Genomic DNA, 18822 nt, shown 5'->3' on the forward strand with positions numbered 1-18822 from the left:
GACTCACAAACCAGCTCTGCAGGGAAAGCGTGGCAAATCCTGCTGTCATTGTCCTCTCTGGATTGGCAAATATGTAGAACTGGATCTGCCCATCCAGACTGCCCATTCCATCCATTGGAACCTCGTGGGGAGGAAGGGGTTTTAAATGGCTTCCCGTTCCATTTGACATCTTTGGCAGGCCTTTGGTCTTGGTTTTCTCATGTGCTATCACTTGTCCTTCAGACAAAATAACTGAATAAACTTCTGTCTTGCTCCTGCCTCCTGCCTCCTGGTTCATTCTGCGGTCCTGACTGCTGATTTCCCTCCTGGCTCACCTCAGACTACTACCCACAACCTTTTCCTTACAAATGGCATCTCCTCAAGGGGCCTGATTTGTCCTAAGTCTCTTTGTTTGTAAAAACGATGTGCAGGGCCTTCTTGGTGGTGGTTCCCTGTCTCTGGAATGCCCTCCCTGTGAGGTGTGCCTGTCTTCCTCATTATTAACATTCAGGAGGAATTTAAATGCATCCCTCTTCACCCGGGCATTTGATAACTGAAAGAGACTGTTCCTGGCAACCTTGAAATTATTAGCTTCAAGGATGTGCAGCTGTTTGTATTCTATTTTATTTCACACTGTATCATTTTTCCTGCTATTTGTTGTTGTTCTTGCCCTGGACTTCTTTGGGAGGAAGGATGGGATAGACATTTGTTTATTCAACCAAGAAATAAAATAAAATGTGCCAGTTGCTCTTGTGTTCAGCATTGTTAATGCATTGTTTTATGCTGTCACAGCGATCCATGACTGTGCTTCTTAATACACATGAGTAAACTCATGAGCGACACGGATGGGCCAAATGAGGGGAACAGTCATGTTCTAAAGCAAATCATGCCTCATTAGTTGTTAATACCGAAAGTTATGTAAAGCCGTTCTCCCATAAAAAGAATATTAAATAGTCAATTACTGCAGATTTCAGATTTATGCCAAGTTCCCATTGATGACTGAAATTCTATTCTCGCTGGCAGTCTTAGGCTGCTTTTAAAACACTGCTCAGAAATGCCAACTGGTCCAGAAAGTGTTTGCACAGTTATTAACCTGTACAAATCACTGGGCTTGACGCAAGGTCTGTTTTGATGATTTCTACCCTCAGGGACATGCCAAAGCAAGCAGCCACCTCCTCCTCACCTTCTGCCACCTACACCCCTCCATGTGCTTTTTTTCCAGGACCTGGTGAGCTTGTCTGAGAGGCAGGATGGACAAAACCAAAGGCTCCTTCCTTGCATGGTATATAATGAATTACGGCATGGAGGATGGCTCTTCCGGTGACTGCTAGCCATGCAAGCTAAATCTGGTCTCCCTGTGTTCACATAGCTATAACCTCTGAATATCCGAAGCTGGAGACTTATCAGAAGCTGGGGGTTCATTTATTTCCTGACACGGATGTCCTGGCTTTCTTTCTCAGTCGTGGAGCTCTGTTTCCATGGATGCTGCATCCATTTGTCCCACAGAGGTGCCAACTTGGGCTCCAGACTGTGGGTGCCCAATAGTGTCATGCCATGCCTAGTGCATGGTGGCAAGTGAGCCCGGGTCTCCACTGTGGGCCTCTGGTGGGGCCACCACAGCCGTAGACGCATCTCGGAAGCATGGCCACAGCCCCAGCAGGCCCCAGCAGAGGCCCCACGGCTCAGGCTCTGGCCCAGTTGCTGCCGATACACCAGAAAGTCGGAGGTAAGGCAGTGGGTGGTGGCATCTGGCAAAGGCTAGGCATCCACAGTAAAAAAATATATATATATCTGGGTGCTCAGGCCCCCAGGGTCCCCTGCAGATGTCTCCAGTGGCCTCCATCTGGACAGGAGAAGCTGCTGAGATACCATCACCACCAATACTGCAACTTACCAGACAATGAGTAGTAGTAAGAAGAAGAAGAAGAGTTTGGATTTGATATCCCGCTTTATCATTACCTAAGGAGTCTTGGTGGCGCTGTGGGTTAAACCACAGAGCCTAGGACTTGCCAATCAGAAGGTCAGTGGTTCGAATCCCTGTGACAGGGTGAGCTCCCGTTGCTCAGTCCCTGCTCCTGCCAACCTAGCAGTTCAAAAGCATGTCAAAATGCAAGTAGGTAAATAGGTACCGCTCCAGCAGGAAGGTAAAAGGCGTTTCCATGAGCTGCTCTCACTCGCCAGAAGCAGCTTAGTCATGCTGGCCACAAGACCCGGAAGCTGTACCCTCAGCCAATAAAGCGAGATGAGCGCTGCAACCCCAGAATCAGCCATGACTGGACCTAATGGTGAGGGGTCCCTTTACCTTTACCCTTAAGGAGTCTCAAAGCGGTTAACATTCTCCTTTCCCTTCCTCCCCCACAACAAACACTCTGTGAGGTGAGTGAGGCTGAGAGACTTCAGAGAAGTGTGACTAGCCCAAGGTCACCCAGGAGCTGCATGTGGAGCAGCAGGGAAGTGAACCCGGTTCCCCAGATTACGATTCCAGCACTCTTAACCACTACACCACACTGGCTTAAGCAATAAAGGAGTGCAGGTGACCTCCTTGGATAAACTAGGCCACAGTTTGAGTGCTGGGATGACAAAGGCCTCAATTCTCATGGTCACCCCTCAGATTTCAGGGAACAGGCCAGGGGCCCATAGAGCTAAACCTCTGGTGTTGATCTAAGCATATGGGAATGTATGGATAGGAAGAGCCCACTGGATGGTAGCCAATGCTAGACCCACTTAAGTTAATGGGCAGAGTGAACCTAGGTTTGATGGGTCTACTCTGAGCAGGACTTCACTCGCTGTAACATAATAATAATAATAATAATAATAATAATAATAATAATAATAATTATTTATACCCCACCCATCTGGCTGGGTTTCTCCAGCCGCTCTGGGCGGCTCCCAACAGAATACAGTGGTGCCTCGCAAGACGAAATTAATCCGTTCCGCGAGTCTCTTCGTCTAGCGGTTTTTTCGTCTTGCGAAGCAAGCCCATTGGCGGCTTAGCGGCTTAGCGCTATTAGTGCTATTAGCGGCTTTTAGCGGCTTATCGGCTTAGCGGATAAGCAGATAAGCGGCTTAGCGGCTTAGAAAAGGGGGGGGAACCCGCAGGAACTCGCAAGACATTTTCGTCTTGCAAAGCAAGCCCATAGGAAATTCGTTTTGCGAAGCACCTCCAAAACGGAAAACTCTTTTGTCTAGCGGGTTTTCCGTCTTGCGAGGCATTCGTCTTGCGCGGCACCACTGTATTAAAAACACGGTAAAACATCAAACATTAAAAGCATCCCTAAACAATGTATGTTGCAACGAACACAATGCCTATTGCAAAATAAATAAATGAATTGCCATTTGCTGCTCTGTTTCCTCTCCTCCCTACAGGCTTTGCGAATCCAAGCACTGCCATCTCGAACGTGTCCCAAAGCAGCCTGCACAATGCCCTGCACATCTACATGAACGGCTCCATGTCCCAGGTGCAAGGCTCAGCTAATGATCCCATCTTCATACTGCACCACGCCTTCGTCGACAGGTAGGGAGGAAGCTTCCTGGTAAGGGCGATGCCTTCCGTGAGTGCAGACAAATATGAAAGCTATTGATACGTCAGATCAGGCATTGGGGGGAATTTGTCATACCAGAGACTGCATTTCATTCTGGCACACATCTTCCAGGGCCCACAAGCCAGTGGTGGGAGGGACCGGAGGGGAAAGTGGGTGGGGCTATGTAAATTTCACCTTTGGTTTCCACCCACAAGTACACACATCCCTCTAGTCGCCATCTGGACAAGCAAGAGCCATCAACAGAGTTCAAAGATGCTGTCAGCTGAAAACACCCCATGGAGGCACACAGCAGGACCATGCAAAGATGCAGCTTTGAGGGGGATGGAGGCAGAGGAGAGAGTATGGGGTAGGTTCTGAGAGCCAAATAGGAAAATTACAGGCCTGAGATTTCTAGCCCAAAGAACTTAAGATGAGAATGGCCCATCTAGACTCGGTGTGACCCTTATGTTTCCCTCCCCTTATGGTCTTGATTTATCGGCTACTTTAAAATGAGGCTGCATTTTAAATTCCATTTTAACCTGTATTTTAAATTGGGTTTCCCCCCCTTCTCTTTATCCCCTATTATGTTTTTACTGTGATTTTATTGGTGCTGGCTGCCCTGAGCCCGGCTCTGGCCAGGGAATGTGGGGTATAAAGAAAATTTATTACTATTATTATTATTATTATTATTATTATTATTATTATTATTATCCTGTTCTCACAGTGGCCAACCAGATGTCTGTGGGGAGCCTGCAATATGCTCTTGCAATTGCCAGCAACTGGTATTTAGATGCATACCAGGGGGTGGAACATAGTCATTATGGCTAGTAGCCATCCTCCATCAATCCGCCTGCTCTTCTTTTAAAGCCATCCAAGTTGGTGGGCATCACTGCTTCCTGCGGGAGCAAGTGCCACAGTTTATGCACTGCATGAAAATGTGCCTTCTTAGATGTGACAACCATGGGAGTATCTGCCAGTATACATAATAAGCCCAATTCGGGTGAACAGTGTACTTATTCTAAGATGAGCAGGAAGCTGACCCCTCCCCCATGCCACACAACCATTTACTCCCATCCTCGGGTGTTGGCATCTGCAGTGCCAACACCTGCAAGGAGCGAAGTTTTGTAAATACAGCTGTGCTGTATGTGCTATATACGTCAGTGCCAGCAGGTGGGGCTAACCAGCACACGTGATGTCAGAGCAGGCCCAGAGAAACATTGATGAAAGCAAGGGAACTGCTTGCCATGGAAGGACCTACAGATGTCTTGCTGTTTTTTCATGCCAAACTGACAACAACGCCTTGGTCCTTCAATGTCATCCTTAGCACTCACGGGATCCAGGAACTGTAGATACAGGAATCTCAGCTGGAGTGTTATCTACTAGAATTCCTTTCTGTTCTCTGGATTCCCCGGGACTGCTTAGCTGAAATTTATATAAGTATCCAAACAAACCCCTGTGTTGCAAAAGAGAACGTCAACCATGTTTAGGCAACACGATGACCATATACATATGTAATAGACAATCTTTATAGAATTCCTTCAAACAATAACAAGTTCAAAATGAAATCTTAGACTCAAAGTCTCTGAAAGTCTTTAAATGAAGCGAGGTACCAAACTTGGTACGACAAAAGATAAGCTGTGAAGCTTTGTGTATTCAGCAAATATAATGTCCAACACTGAACAGAGATTCCGGATATTGACTGCTGTTTCGAGAATATAGAATTGTTTCATAAACTCAGTATATGAAAATATGTGAATGAAAATACCAAATGCTGTGGAACAGGGCTCATGTAATAATGTAGTCACTGCTACGAACAATATTTTTTGAGAAACATATAAAGCCGACTCCATTTGATGCTAATAACAATGAGGTTGAGTTTAAAGGTACAGTGCAAAGTAGCAATACAAATACAAGGAGATTGAGATTAAAGAAGCAGAAGAAAGAAAATACACTGCACTGCAGTGGCCTGGTTCCTTACCCCAACCACAGACCATAGCTTGGTGTCCCTGGCCCTCTCCTCTTGTAAGTAACCTTTGTCAGTGGACAAGAGAGTGTTCATAAGCACAAGAAGAACCCACTGGATCAGGCGAGTGGCCCATTCTGTTCTCGCACTTCCCTGTGGGAAACCTGGAAGCAGGATTTGAACACAAAACCTCCCTCCTCTCCCTTCTGGCAATTGGTATTCAGAAGCAGTGCTACCTCCAACTGCAGAGACAGAGTGTAGCCATCATAGGCATCAATAGCCTTATCCTCCGCTAATTTGTCTAATCCTCATCCAAGCCGCTGGCCATCACAGCCTCCTGTGGCAATGAGTTCCATAGTTTAACTATGAGCTATGTGAAGAAGTGCTTTCTTTTATCCAATTGAGGCTGGCAAAAGTGTGATTAAACTATAATAACCAATATTTTGGTGCCAGTATTTTGAGGGAGGTAGGAAGTGTGGGCGTTCCTATAGAGCCCTAACACGATGGGGGTGATGCTGTGCTGTCATTATGGAGACAAACCACCCATTGCTTCTATGGCTTCTGAATCTATCACCTTCCTGTACCCAGGGCATAATGAAAAACTCCCCTCTTCCTGTGGGGCGATCCGCTTTTAGCATGCAGATTGATTGATTAATATTCATGCTGCAATTCAGGATGTATTTTTTTTAAAAGGCCCTGTGTGCATGCCAAGTATTATGATGATTATTACCTTGATCGCTCGGTATTCGCACAGCGAGCCTCAACTGTTTGCAGCCCTCGCCTCCCCCTCCAGTGCCGAAATTTGCTCTAAATGATATGCTGTCGAGCTGCGTGAGCTGTGGCTCAAATCCACAGTAGATCTGCAAGACAAAAGCAGGTCAAGAGGCGGCCATTACCGTTGGCCTTCCGCCCACAGTTACAGTAAAATCTGTTTTCATATTTTTTAAATTTTTTTAGAAAATAAAAACCTTAGTTGCCTGAAAGGTTCATCAGCTCGGGGCCCAAATCAGCCTGTATTTTACATGAAGAGCGCTATTTAGTTTTGAATTCATGGGCGGGGTAACTATAAGGGGAGGGAACTCAGACCCCATTTGCACCATACATTTAAATGTCACCCTACAAGGTCAGCACTACATCGCATGCGATCTTTGCTTCTTCAAAGATCCCCAGTGTCGAAGCAATGATTCTTCAACATCAGCTTCATTGGACTGGTCATGTTGTGCGGATGCCTGATGATCGTCTTCCAAAACAACTACTGTACTCCGAACTTAAAAATGGAAAGCGTAATGCTGATGGTCAACAAATGAAGTTTAAAGACTGTCTCAAGGCAAATCTGAAAAAATGTAGTACAGTGGTACCATGGGTTACATACACTTCAGGTTACATACGCTTCAGGTTACAGACTCCGCTAACCCAGAAATAGTAGCTCGGGTTAAGAACTTTGCTTCAGGATGAGAACAGAAATTGTGCTCCGGTGGCGCGGCGGCAGCAGGAGGCCCCATCAGTTAAAGTGGTGCTTCAGGTTAAGAACAGTTTCAGGTTACATATGGACCTCTGGAACGAATTAAGTACTTAACCCGAGGTACCACTGTATAAACACCGACAACTGGGAAACACTGGCCTGTGAGCACTCCAGTTGGAGAACAGCCTTATCAAAGGTGTCATGGGCTTTGAAGACACTCAAACTCAGGACGCAAGGGAGAAATGTGCTAGGAGGAAGGCACGCTTGGCAAATCCACACCGGGATCAACTCCCACCCAGAAACCAATGTCCCCACTGTGGAAGGACGTGTGGATCCAGAACAGGCCTCCACAGTCACTTACAGAGTCATTGTTAAAACCATGTTTATGGAAGACAATCTTACTCGGCTACGAGTGATTGCCAAAGAGAGAAAGAGACTTTCTAGGCCATATGCACAGCTGACAGTCATGGAAACATTAAGCTGGCAAAGGGACAGGCCCAGAATTACAAAAGCCAGTCCAGCTTTTGATCTGATCCTAGAATGTCCCTGTTTTCTGTGCCAGCACCGCTGCCAAGCTCGGGGAGGAGGATAAGCATAGGGCGGAATATACCATATTTTTCGCTCTATAAGACGCACCAGACCACAAAACGCATCTAGTTTTTGGAGGAGGAAAACAAGAAAAAATATATTCTGAATCTCAGAAGCCAGAACACCAAGAGGGATCGCTACACAGTGAAAGCAGCAATCCCTCTTACTGTTCTGGCTTCTGGGATAGCTGCGCAGCCTGCATTCGCTCCATAAGATGCACACACATTTCCCCTTACTTTTTAGGAGGGAAAAAGTGAGTCTTATAGAGCAAAAAATACAGTAAATTCAATAAATAATAAGCCAGCACTTGTCCCGAGCAGCAGCGGCGGCTGCAAGGGAGCACCCCATCGCCTCTCCATGGCTTTTCCATGGCTGTTGCTGCCAACCTCCTCCCTTGTAAGTAACCAAACATACCCCTGTGTTGCAAAGAGAATGTCAGCATGTCTAGGCAACACGATGACCATGTACATATGCAATAGACAATCTTTTACAGAATTCCTTCAAACCATAACAAGTCCATAATGAAATCTTTAGTCTCAAAGTCTCTGAAAATCTTAAATGAAGCGAGGCACCAGACTTTGTACGATGAAAGGCAAGCTGTGAAGCTTTGTGTATTCAGCAAATATGATTTCCAACACTGAACAGTGATTCCGGATATTGACTTCTGTTTCGTAGAATTCCTCATCAGCGTGGTGGGAGGATATAGAATTGCTTCATAAACCCATCTTATTTCAAATGAATGTATGTAAATGAAAATATCAAATGCTGTGGAACAGTGCTCATGTAATAATGTAGTCGTTTACATACATTCATGTCTGGTATCTCGTTGGTGAAGTGGTCTGACACTTGCCCTTCTTCTGATAGGAAATGTTGGGGGGTATGACAAAAAAAGGGGGTCAAGGAGGGTCAGTTGGCAGGGGGGTGAGAAATGTCCCCATTTTCATTTGAGGAATGTTGGAGGGTATGTTAGCGTGTTGTACTCTGGCTGGGGATGTCAGGAGTTCAGTCTACACTCGAGTAGGACCCTGGCAGACACACATGCCTGACTGGCATGTTCTCTCCCTCCTGGTCGATCGTTCAGGAGTTTCAAAAGCTTTCTTCAGCCCAAACATCACAGCAACCGATGCCAACTGACACCGGCACACTTAGGGATCTGCAGAGTTTGCGCATCATGCGTAACAGACCTCAGCAACTCAGCATTTTGGCTAATCTACTTTATTTACATAAATACACAGAGAGCACTGCAACATGGCTCCCTCTCTCTCTAGCATCAGACAGCAAAGAGAAAGAACAAAGGACAATAGTCCCACTTCACGGAACACAGTAACACAAACATCCTGTCTTTGTCACTTCCCACTTTGTGGAGTCAAAACATACACCGTCATGTGAAAGACAACAATCCCATGACTGCAATCACGGAGCAGGAATTCTAACAGGGGAGTCCTGGGTTCAGATCCTTGAGCAGCCATGAAGTTCACTGGCTGACCTTGAGCCAGTCGCTGCCTGAGCCTAACCTACCTCACAAGGCTGTGGTGAAAATCAAGTTGGTTACTCCACACTGGTGGCTAGCAGAAGCAGTGTCTGTGTCTCTCTCTGTGTGTGTGACTATAAAGGGCAATTAACAGCATGCTGGATGCACATTGGTTGTTGCAGAATTCAATTTTGATTATTAAACCTGAGAGCACAAAGAAACATTACAGCGAGACAGGTGAAAATACTGATGAATTATAACCACCATCAACTTTTGGACTCCTAAGCTGGGAACAGGTGCTCTTTTGGCTAAGGTGAATTTCAGCAATGTAAGATCTCTGGCCCTGATTGCTTTCAGCATAATTACATAGCAAACTGCTGACTGCCCTTCATGTACTGCTGGGTACGTGATTCATGTTTTTATTTTGAAAAGGTTAATTTTGGCCTCTCTTGGACTCGGGAAATCTGAGCCACCCTCCTTGTTGCTCATCCTCTGAGAGGAAGGAGAACGATCTCTGCAAAACATTGATCTGGATGAGCTCTGCATCTGACATCCAGTCTCAGAATGTATCCTCTCTCTCCTCCTTGCCAGTCTTTTTTTCTGTCTTTCATGCCATGCACCGTTCTGTACAAGACTTAGAGAAAACTGGCAGGGCACAGTGTCATGCTACCAAGAGCGGGCACAGACGCCATTGGAAAAAATATTCAGGCCTCTCAACAAGGGCGGACTGGCTTAAAATATTTACACGTATATACAATAATCGTGGGGTCTCATTTTTGTGTTAAGGATAAATACGATAATATTTGCACCTGTTGAGGATTTTAAGATTGGAATGACCAACATCCATAATGTAAGCACCAACACAATCATTGCTGAACTAACCATACACTTTAAACATCCAACTTGTATATGTCATGCAACACAATGAGCACCACACAACAAGTCCTGTAGTGCTCACTTACAAAAACATACAGATGTGGCTGTACATAATAAGACGAGACTGCACTGCTATGCTGTCAAAGCGCAGAAGCAAATGTTCATGTAGAGTCAAAAGAAGGTGGGGCCTTTTCTGTGGTGGCACTGAGGTGATGGAATTCAATACTTAAGGAGGCTCAGTTTGTTCCTTCTTGTTAGATGTTGAGTGAAGATGGTATTACTGATGCTTCTGTCTGACCTTTCCACCTTGCCTTAAAAATGAAACTGCCCTTGGTGTTACAATACTCATATGAGTGTTTCCTTTCACAGCATTTTCGAGCAGTGGCTCAGAAGACACCAGCCCCTGCGTGAGGTTTACCCGGCAGCCAATGCCCCTATTGGACATAACCGTGAATCTTACATGGTCCCCTTCATTCCTCTCTACCGGAACGGGGAATTCTTCATTTCTTCAAGAGATCTGGGATACGACTATGAATATCTAGTAGAGCCAGGTAACATAGAAATCTTGAGGCAGTTGCCTTTGTTTTCTAGACGTAAGCTCTTTTGGTAAAGCCAGATCAGAAAATACGGTGGAGGCCGTGTGACAATACCATGAATTGAGATACTAGATTGTGGTGTCCCTGCATGCTAGGACAATCCGGAGGAGCAGGCTGTTGAGACTTGGCACTCAAATAAGACCTAAACATCTGGGTGTGTGTTAAGTTTTCCATACACTTAAAAAATAATAATTTAGAATTATATACCATCCTTTTATGCTTCCAGAGCAGACATTAAAAAAAAAAAATCAATAAAGTGCATTGTAAAATAGCAGCCCACAATCATGATCAAAGCCTACCAGGAGGACGCCAAGACAACGTTCTCCAGATGTTTCTCACATGGAGGATAATGCTATCAATGGCTACTAGCCATGATGTCTATGCTCCATACTCAGAGGCAGTAATGCTTCTGAATACTTGTTGCTGGAAGCCACAGGAGGGGAGAGGGCTACTGTGCTTGCACCCTGCTTGTTGTTTTCCTACAGGCATCTGGTTGGCCACTGTGAGAACAGGATACTGGACCAGATGAGGCATTGGCTTGATCCAGCAGGCTCTTCTTATGCTCTTACACTGAACTCCCAACTCCCATCAACCCTAGCTAGCATGGTCAGTGGTCCTTGATGAAGGCAGTAATAGTTCAGCAACATCAGGAGAACATCCCATTGGCTACCCCATCAAAATACAGCAAGATAAACCTTCTCCAGCATCATACTATAAACATGGGATGCAGGTGGTGCTGTGGTCTAAACCACTGAGCCTCTTGGGCTTGCCGATCAGAAGGTGGGCAGTTCGAATCCCCACGACGGAGTGAGCTCCCGTTGCTCTGTCGCAGCTCCTGCCAACCCAGCACTTCAAAAGCACACCAGCGCAAGTAGATAAATAGGTACCGCTGCGGCGGGAAGGTAAACGGCATTTCTGTGCGCTCTGGCACTTGTCACGGCCCTCTGTGTGCCAGTAGCAGTTTTAATCATGCTGGCCACACGACTTGGAAAGCTGTCTGTGGACAAACAATGGCTCCCTCAGCCTGAAGTGAGATGAGCGTTGCAACCCCATAGTCGCCTTTGACTGGACACAACTGTCAAAGTGACCAGACAGGTGGAGGCGAGATGAAACGTCCTGTCCTTCCTCTGCAACCACCATAAAGGGAGGAAGTGAGGCCTCTTCGTCCACACCAAGCATAGAAATGCACTAGGCTTCTGCAAGGGGCATGGAGCTCTCCATTCTACCTCTGCCAGCCCCTACCAAATTGGTAAAAGTGACTAGCCTGCAAGCGATTTTGTGGGCTGATGTTTAAGCCTGGATTAGTCAGTGAGGCTTCCAAATCTTTGAAGCAAAATAAATAAATCCAGCCACACTGCTCTCTAGCACTCCTTCCCATAGTGCCTGCTGCCCTGTCTTTTTAATGCACCATAAAACACACAGTAGAGCAGCTTTCACTTACTCTGGGAGACTAGGAGGGAAGCTGCAGCAAATAGCTTCAGGGGGAGGGGGAAGAACAGAAATTCGGGACCAGGGAGCAGGGGAAAGGCTTGTTAAACCCAGGCTCCACAATCCTGCAGTCCCACTCTGAATTGGGGGACCTACTTCTATAATTAACATAATAATTATGAAGAACACACACACACACACACACACACACACACACACACACACACACACATATGAATGCACAATACTATCATGTCACGTTGGAGCGGAGAAATGGCTCCTCAGAAATCTCTTGTAGGGGAGAGCATGAATCGACAGCCCTGTTCCGGATCAAATGACTCTGTCTGAAAATGCGTCTCTCCGTTGTCTCAGCACTGGCCCCCTTTAGGGGCGTTTGGCATTTGGGTTGTTTGCTTGTTTGGTGTATTTTTCTCAAAGCAAACCGATAAGAGCGGAGAGCGCTACCCATCCCCCCCCCCGCCGTTTCCAAAAACTGTGTGCAATTTGTTTGATGTTTGGTTGGAAATTCAGCTGGGAGCCAAGAGAGCACTAATCACAGACCAGAGGCAGCAGAAGCATTTTAGTGGCGCTAATGTTTAAATCGTGCCCCCTCCCTACACACACACACACACACGGCTCCCTCCCTCACTGCCACCACACAGACATGCTGTCAGAAAGATCACTTATCACTCTCGAAAATGTCACCCCATTTCATTAGGCAAGAAATGAATAGCTCAGTTGGCTAGAGCTTGGTGTTCATGACACCAAGGCTGCAGGTTTGTGATCTCTGTATGGGACAGCTGCACATTTCTGCATTACAGGAACTCTACAATACAGTGGTACCTTGGTACTCAAACGCCTTTGGTTCCCAAACGCCAAAAACTGGAAGTAATTGTTTTTCGGAAGCCAAACGTCCAATATGGTTGTTGGCTATTGTTTCTGGGGCGCCTGCACCAATTGGAAGCCATGCCTTGGTTTTCGAACGGACTTCCAGAACGGATTAAGTTTGGCACTTTAGTTTTTGCTATTTATTTTGTGTTTTTGTTTTTGAGGCTTTTTCAGTTAGTTTTTGTGACTGTGTGGAACCCAGTTCAGGTACTGATTGATTGATTGATTGATTGTGTGACTGTGGAAATAGGTAAAAGCCCTCCGTCCAAACAATGACTATCATCAATGCAGATAAGAAAAAATAATAATTTTTATTTTTATCATCTACAATACTGTACTATTTATTTGATTGACTAATTTATTGATTATTGATTTCCCTTTATGGATCAATGGTCTCATTCTGACGTATTTCAAATTTTTTTGGGTTCTACCCTTGTTTGAATTTTGGTCATTTAAAGTTTATGATTTTTCTATTTCCTTCTGAGGAAACTGAATAGTTGAAACAAGGTTTGTAGCTGGCATCTCATTAAGGCTTTGTTCTATTTTAGGTTTTTCTAATTTTTTTCCTTGAGCTTTTTCATTTTTATTATTTAGTTGATTCCCACAAGATAATATTTCTAGTCGATTACTTCTCCTTTCAAGGATTTTCACGGTATTTCATTTGTTTTGTGCAAGTGAGGAAAGAGGGCTGGGCTTATCTCTGCTGACTCAATGGCTGTTTTAGGCTGTTAAAACTGCGGGGAGGAATGCCTGGCATCTCATTGGTACATCTGTCTCAGTATTGTCTACAAGCTTGGATCTTCAGATGTCGTTGGACTACAACTCCCACCATTCTTGACCATTGGCTGAGTCGGAAGGGGAGGGTGGAAGTTGTAGTCCAACAACATGCAGAGACGTAAGGTTGAAGAATGCTGGTCTATTCCAACTGGCATCAGAAACAGAACTAAGGCAGTGATTGCTTCCCGGCTTTGGGAAGGAGGTGAGAGGCCTCTGAGAGGCTCCTAGAGTCTTCCTACCTCCTTCTCAAAACTGGGCAAGTGCTTACCAGGCTTTGGGAAGGAGGTGTGAGGGCTCTAGGACCCTGTGGGAGTCGTGCAATTCATTCCCAATGACTGGCTTAAGTTGGTGGAGAGGGCATCAGTTGGCCTGCTGGTAGCTGCTCTCCAGGGTTTCAGACAGGGGGCATTCTTAGCTGGAGATGTTGGGAACTGAACTGGTACCTCAGGTTAAGAACTTAATTCATTCCGGAGGTCCGTTCTTAACCTGAAACTGTTCTTAACCTGAAGCACCGCTTTAGCTAATGGGGCCTCCTGCTGCCGCTGCACCGCCACTGCACAATTTCTGTTCTCATCCTGAAGCAAAGTTCTTAACCCGAGGTAATATTTCTGGGTTAGCGGAGTCTGTAACCTGAAGCGTATGTAACCCGAGGTACCACTGTTCTACCAACTTTACTGTACACTTGTGAAACATGGACCACTTCTAAACTCCATCTCCAACTCCTCAAAAGATTCAATCAACGGTGTCTCTGAAAAAATTTACACATCACTTGGGAAGTTGTTGTTTAGTCGTGTCCGACTCTTCGTGACCCCATGGACCAGAGAACGCCAGGCACTCCTGTCCTCCACTGCCTCCCGCAGTTTGGTCAGACTCATGCTGGTAACCTCGAAAACACTATCCAACCATCTCGTCCTCTGTCGCCCCCTTCTCCTTGTGCCCTCCATCTTTCCCAACATCAGGGTCTTCTCCAGGGAGTCTTCTCTTCTCATGAGGTGGCCAAAGTACTGGAGCCTCAGCTTCACAATCTGTCCTTCCAGTGAGCACTCAGGGCTGATTTCCTTCAGAATGGAGAGGTTTGATCTTCTTGCAGTCCATGGGACTCTCAAGAGTCTCCTCCAGCACCATACACACTTGGGAAGACAGGCAAACAAATGTCAGTGTACTGGAAGAAGCAAAGATCCCCAATGTCAAAGCAATGATTCTTTAACATCAACTTCGTTGGACTGGTCATGTTGTTTGGATGCCTGATTATTATCTTACAAAGCAACTACTCTATTCCAAACTTAAGAATGGAAACCGATGGACAACAAAAGAGGTTTAAAGACACTTCAAGGCAAATCTTTTTATTTAAAAAAAGAGGTATAAGCACTGATAACTGGGAAACACTGGCCTGCAAGCACTCCAATTGGAGAACAGCCTTTACCAAAGGTGTCATGAACTTTGAAGAAGCATGAACTCAGGGCAAAAAGGAGAAATGAGCTAAAAGGAAGGCACGTTTGGCAAATCCTCACTGTGATCGACTCCCACTCAGAAATCTATGTCCCCACTGTGGAAGGACGTATGGCTCCAGAACTGGCCTCCACTGTCACTTATGGACTCACTGTTAAGACTGTGTTCATGGAAGACAATCTTACTTGGCTACGAGTGATCACCAAAGAAGATACGGACTGGTGGCAACTCTGCAAAGTTTCAGGTAGAGGGCCTTCTCATCCCTAGTGGAAGATGCTGAGGATTGAACCATCTGCTTACCAAAAAGGATGTCCTACCACTGAGCTATAGCTAGTTCCTTCCATAAGGCAAATGAAGCTGTGTTATATTGAGCCAGGCCAGCGATGAGTCCAGCCTACTGTTGTCTACTCTGACTCAAAGCAGCTCTACAAGTTCTTAGGCAGAGAGAGGTCTCTCCCTGTCATGCTACCTGAGATACTTTACTGGGGATGGCAAGAATTGATCCTGGATTTCTCTGCTCACAGAACGTATGATCTACTCAAGCTGCACCCACTACCCAATTATTACATGTGGGAAAATCTGCCCGCCAGATGTTTTGGACTCCTATTCCCATCAGCCCCAGTCAGTGTGGGTTCAAAACATATGGAGGGCACCAGGTTGGGGAGGTCTGGTGTGGAATCAGAGGGCACCATTGCTCATATATCAGCTTGCACTGCTCCAAAGATTTCACATGAAGTTTCACTTGGGCAGCCCAGAGTAGGTCTTGATCACTCGATACCATATTCAGTAAAAGGTTACTCTGGTTTCTCTTCAGGTCGTATAAATCTTTCGCCTTTTACTAAAGCACTCGATACCATATTCAAAGGAGGGGTCTAACACGTTGACTTGGCATCTAGTTCAAATAGAGAATGTTGCACTTTGATATTCTCTTTTGATCAGCTTGTGAGGAATTTTTTCATTGTTTCCCTCCTGCTAACTAGCTTTGAAATGAGGCGGTCCTTTGCGGGCTCGGTTTCCTTGGAAGCAGTGGAGACTTCTTGAAAGATCTGTTTTATTTACAAGCATGCATGTTGGGCGAGTGGGGGCAGTGGAAGCTGGCACCCATTGGGACTGGTAGGGAAGCCACTGACAGGCGGAGCCAGCTGACTTAGATTTTATCTCCTTCCTGTGTCCTGCTGAGTTGTACAAGGTCAAAACTTGAGACTTAAGGAGAAGGAAGCTGACATCCAGATAAACCCCCTGGGCTGGTTGTAAGGAAGAAGGCAGGCAGGTGAGGGCTGGCTGGAGGCAGAATCAAGAACAGGTGAGCATCCAAGTTGATAGTGGTTGTCAGTGCTTTTTTCTGGGGGGACGCAGGGGTATGCGTACCCCTAAACATTTTGTGAATCTAACAGAAGAAACTACAAATTTTAAACTTTTTGGTTTCTTCTCTAGTACGGTGAATCGTCAGTTCCGTTGCTATCCCTGATGGCAGCTTCATTTCCTTTACTGGTGGTTCCTGAGTCTGAGACAGAAGCGGGCATTTAATGTGTGAAGCAGTGTGGAATGTGGATGTGTGGTGTTTCACTGATGAAAGTTTGGCTAATGTGGAAGTTAACTGTGAGCTGTCAGCTGTGTAATATGAGATAATGTCCTTGGTACTTTTGCCCATTTACTGTATTTATTTCCCCCGATTTGAACTATAAAATGGTGATTTTTCTTGAGTCAAAATGAGAGTACCCCTAAATAATTTTTTAAGGAGAAAAAAAAAAAACACTGGTTCTAGTTTGCAAAGCAGAAGCAAACAGCATAACCTTGGACCATTCATGGATACTTACTGCCAGCCAGATACAAAATGCAGAACTGTGTGTCTTGCTGGAATTGCTCAAAACAAGTCTGCCTCTTTTACCAGCTCCCCTTCTCTGCATTTTTTACCATTCATGCTCAAAGGCAGTTTTAGGGTAGCATAACTAGTGTGGCCATATTGCATGCCGTGCTGCACGGGGCACCACCACAATGCTGTAGAATGGAGTGTAGAATGGAGGCAGGGGTCCTGGATTTTAGTGTCACACAGGGCGCCACTGAAAATTGACAGCCCAGAGTCTGCCACTGTTCATGCTCATGCAAAATGCAGGTTTCTAGCCTTCATCTGAGCACCTGAGATGCATAGAGGGTAGCTGTCAGGAGCTCGTCCTACACTCGAGTAGGACCCTGGCAGAGACACATGCCCAACTGGCATGGTCTCTCCCTCCTGGTCGATCGTTCGGGAGCTTCATTAGCTTTCTTCAGCCCAAACATCACAGCAACCGATGCCAACAGACGTCGGCACACTTAGGGATCCGCAGAGTTTGCGCACCTTGCGTGACAGACCTCAGCAACTCAGCATTTTGGCTAATCTACTTTATTTCCATATAAACACACACGGAGTACTGCAACATGGCTCCCTCTCTCTCTAGCATCAGACAGCAAAGAGAAAAAGAACAAAGGACAATAGTCCCACTTCACGGAACACAGTAACACAAACGTCCTGTCTTCGTCACATTCCACTTTGTGGAGTCAAAACATACACCATCATGTGAAAGACAACAATCCCATGACTGCAGTCACAGAGCAGGTCAAGGCTTGTGAAGAAACAAAGCATACACAGAGATTATTGCAACTGTACAAGCCATTGAATTTGAACGGGCATAAGACAGAAGCTCTGCTTGGGGCATTGTTTAGTGTTGCTCAAGGGAGAGAGTGGGACTGTACCACTTTCTCCACCCACCTCCCTTGTTGGAAGATGGTCTGAAGAGGGAGGTTCTCAATCCCTGGAAGAGCCTATCCACATAAAACAGGCTGCCTCTATTGATTTTCTCCTTCAGCGCATGGGTAGCAGTGGAGGTGGGTGCTGACTGGGACACAGCAGTGCGGCTGCAGTCTGTGGGGACAATTCCTCCCTCTCGTGGTTAATTAATATGTGGTTAATTGAGTGAGGAGATGATGCTTGACTAGAGTTTACTTTTCAGTTGGATGAGAAGTGGAAACCACAACTCAACCATGGTTTCCTTTTCTGGTTTTCATGCAAACTATGGTTTATAGTTTATGGGATGTGGGTGGCGCTGTGGGTTAAACCACAGAGCCTAGGACTTGCCAATCAGAAGGTCGGCGGTTCGAATCCCCGCGACGGGGTGAGCTCCCGTTGCTCGGTCCCTGCTCCTGCCCACCTAGCAGTTCGAAAGCACGTCAAAGTGCAAGTAGATAAATAGGTACCGCTCCGGTGGGAAGGTAAACGGTGTTTCCGTGTGCTGCTCTGGTTCACCAGAAGTGGCTTAGTCATGCTGGCCACATGACCCGGAAGCTGTACGCCGGCTCCCTCGGCCAATAAAGCGAGATGAGTGCCGCAACCCCAGAGTCGTCCGTGACTGGACCTAATGGTCAGGGGTCCCTTTACCTTTACCTTCACGGTTTATACAAGCCATAGTTTGTTGGGCTCAGAGGAATGAGATGCTTTGCTGGGAACAAGGAAGTTGCAGGGGGAAGCAAGAGACTCATTTATTTATGACAAAATAATGGTTTGGTGTTTGCATCTGAATTGAGCCTTTGTTTTGACAAGGAATAGGCAATATGGTTGCTTCCAGAGGTTGTAGGACTACAGCTCCCATGGTGTTATGTACTGAGTTGAATAGGATCCAAACTGCAGCAGTCTGATTGGTCCTAGAACAATAGGCTCCAAAAGGCAGCAGTCTGATTGGTCCTAGAACAATAGGATTCAGAATGCAGCAGTCTGATTGGTCCTAGAACAATGCAGCAGTATGATTGGTTAGCAGGAACCACCCAATCATGCTCCAGATAGAAGTGAATCC

The 18822-nt window shown here is 46.0% G+C and overlaps 1 protein-coding gene across 1 annotated transcript in view; it reads left to right on the forward strand.

Annotated features, from left to right (window-relative positions):
* Positions 1-18822, forward strand: part of TYR (tyrosinase) — a 63066-nt gene that overhangs the window by 35413 nt on the left and 8831 nt on the right. The window contains exons 3-4 of the mRNA XM_081860486.1: positions 3346-3493; positions 10230-10411. Coding sequence (XP_081716612.1) covers positions 3346-3493; positions 10230-10411 — 330 coding nt within the window. The remainder of the gene's footprint in view (positions 1-3345; positions 3494-10229; positions 10412-18822) is intronic.

Source organism: Podarcis erhardii, assembly GCF_964252035.2.
Source record: "Podarcis erhardii genome assembly, chromosome: 4".
NCBI classification, from domain to species: domain Eukaryota; kingdom Metazoa; phylum Chordata; class Lepidosauria; order Squamata; family Lacertidae; genus Podarcis; species Podarcis erhardii.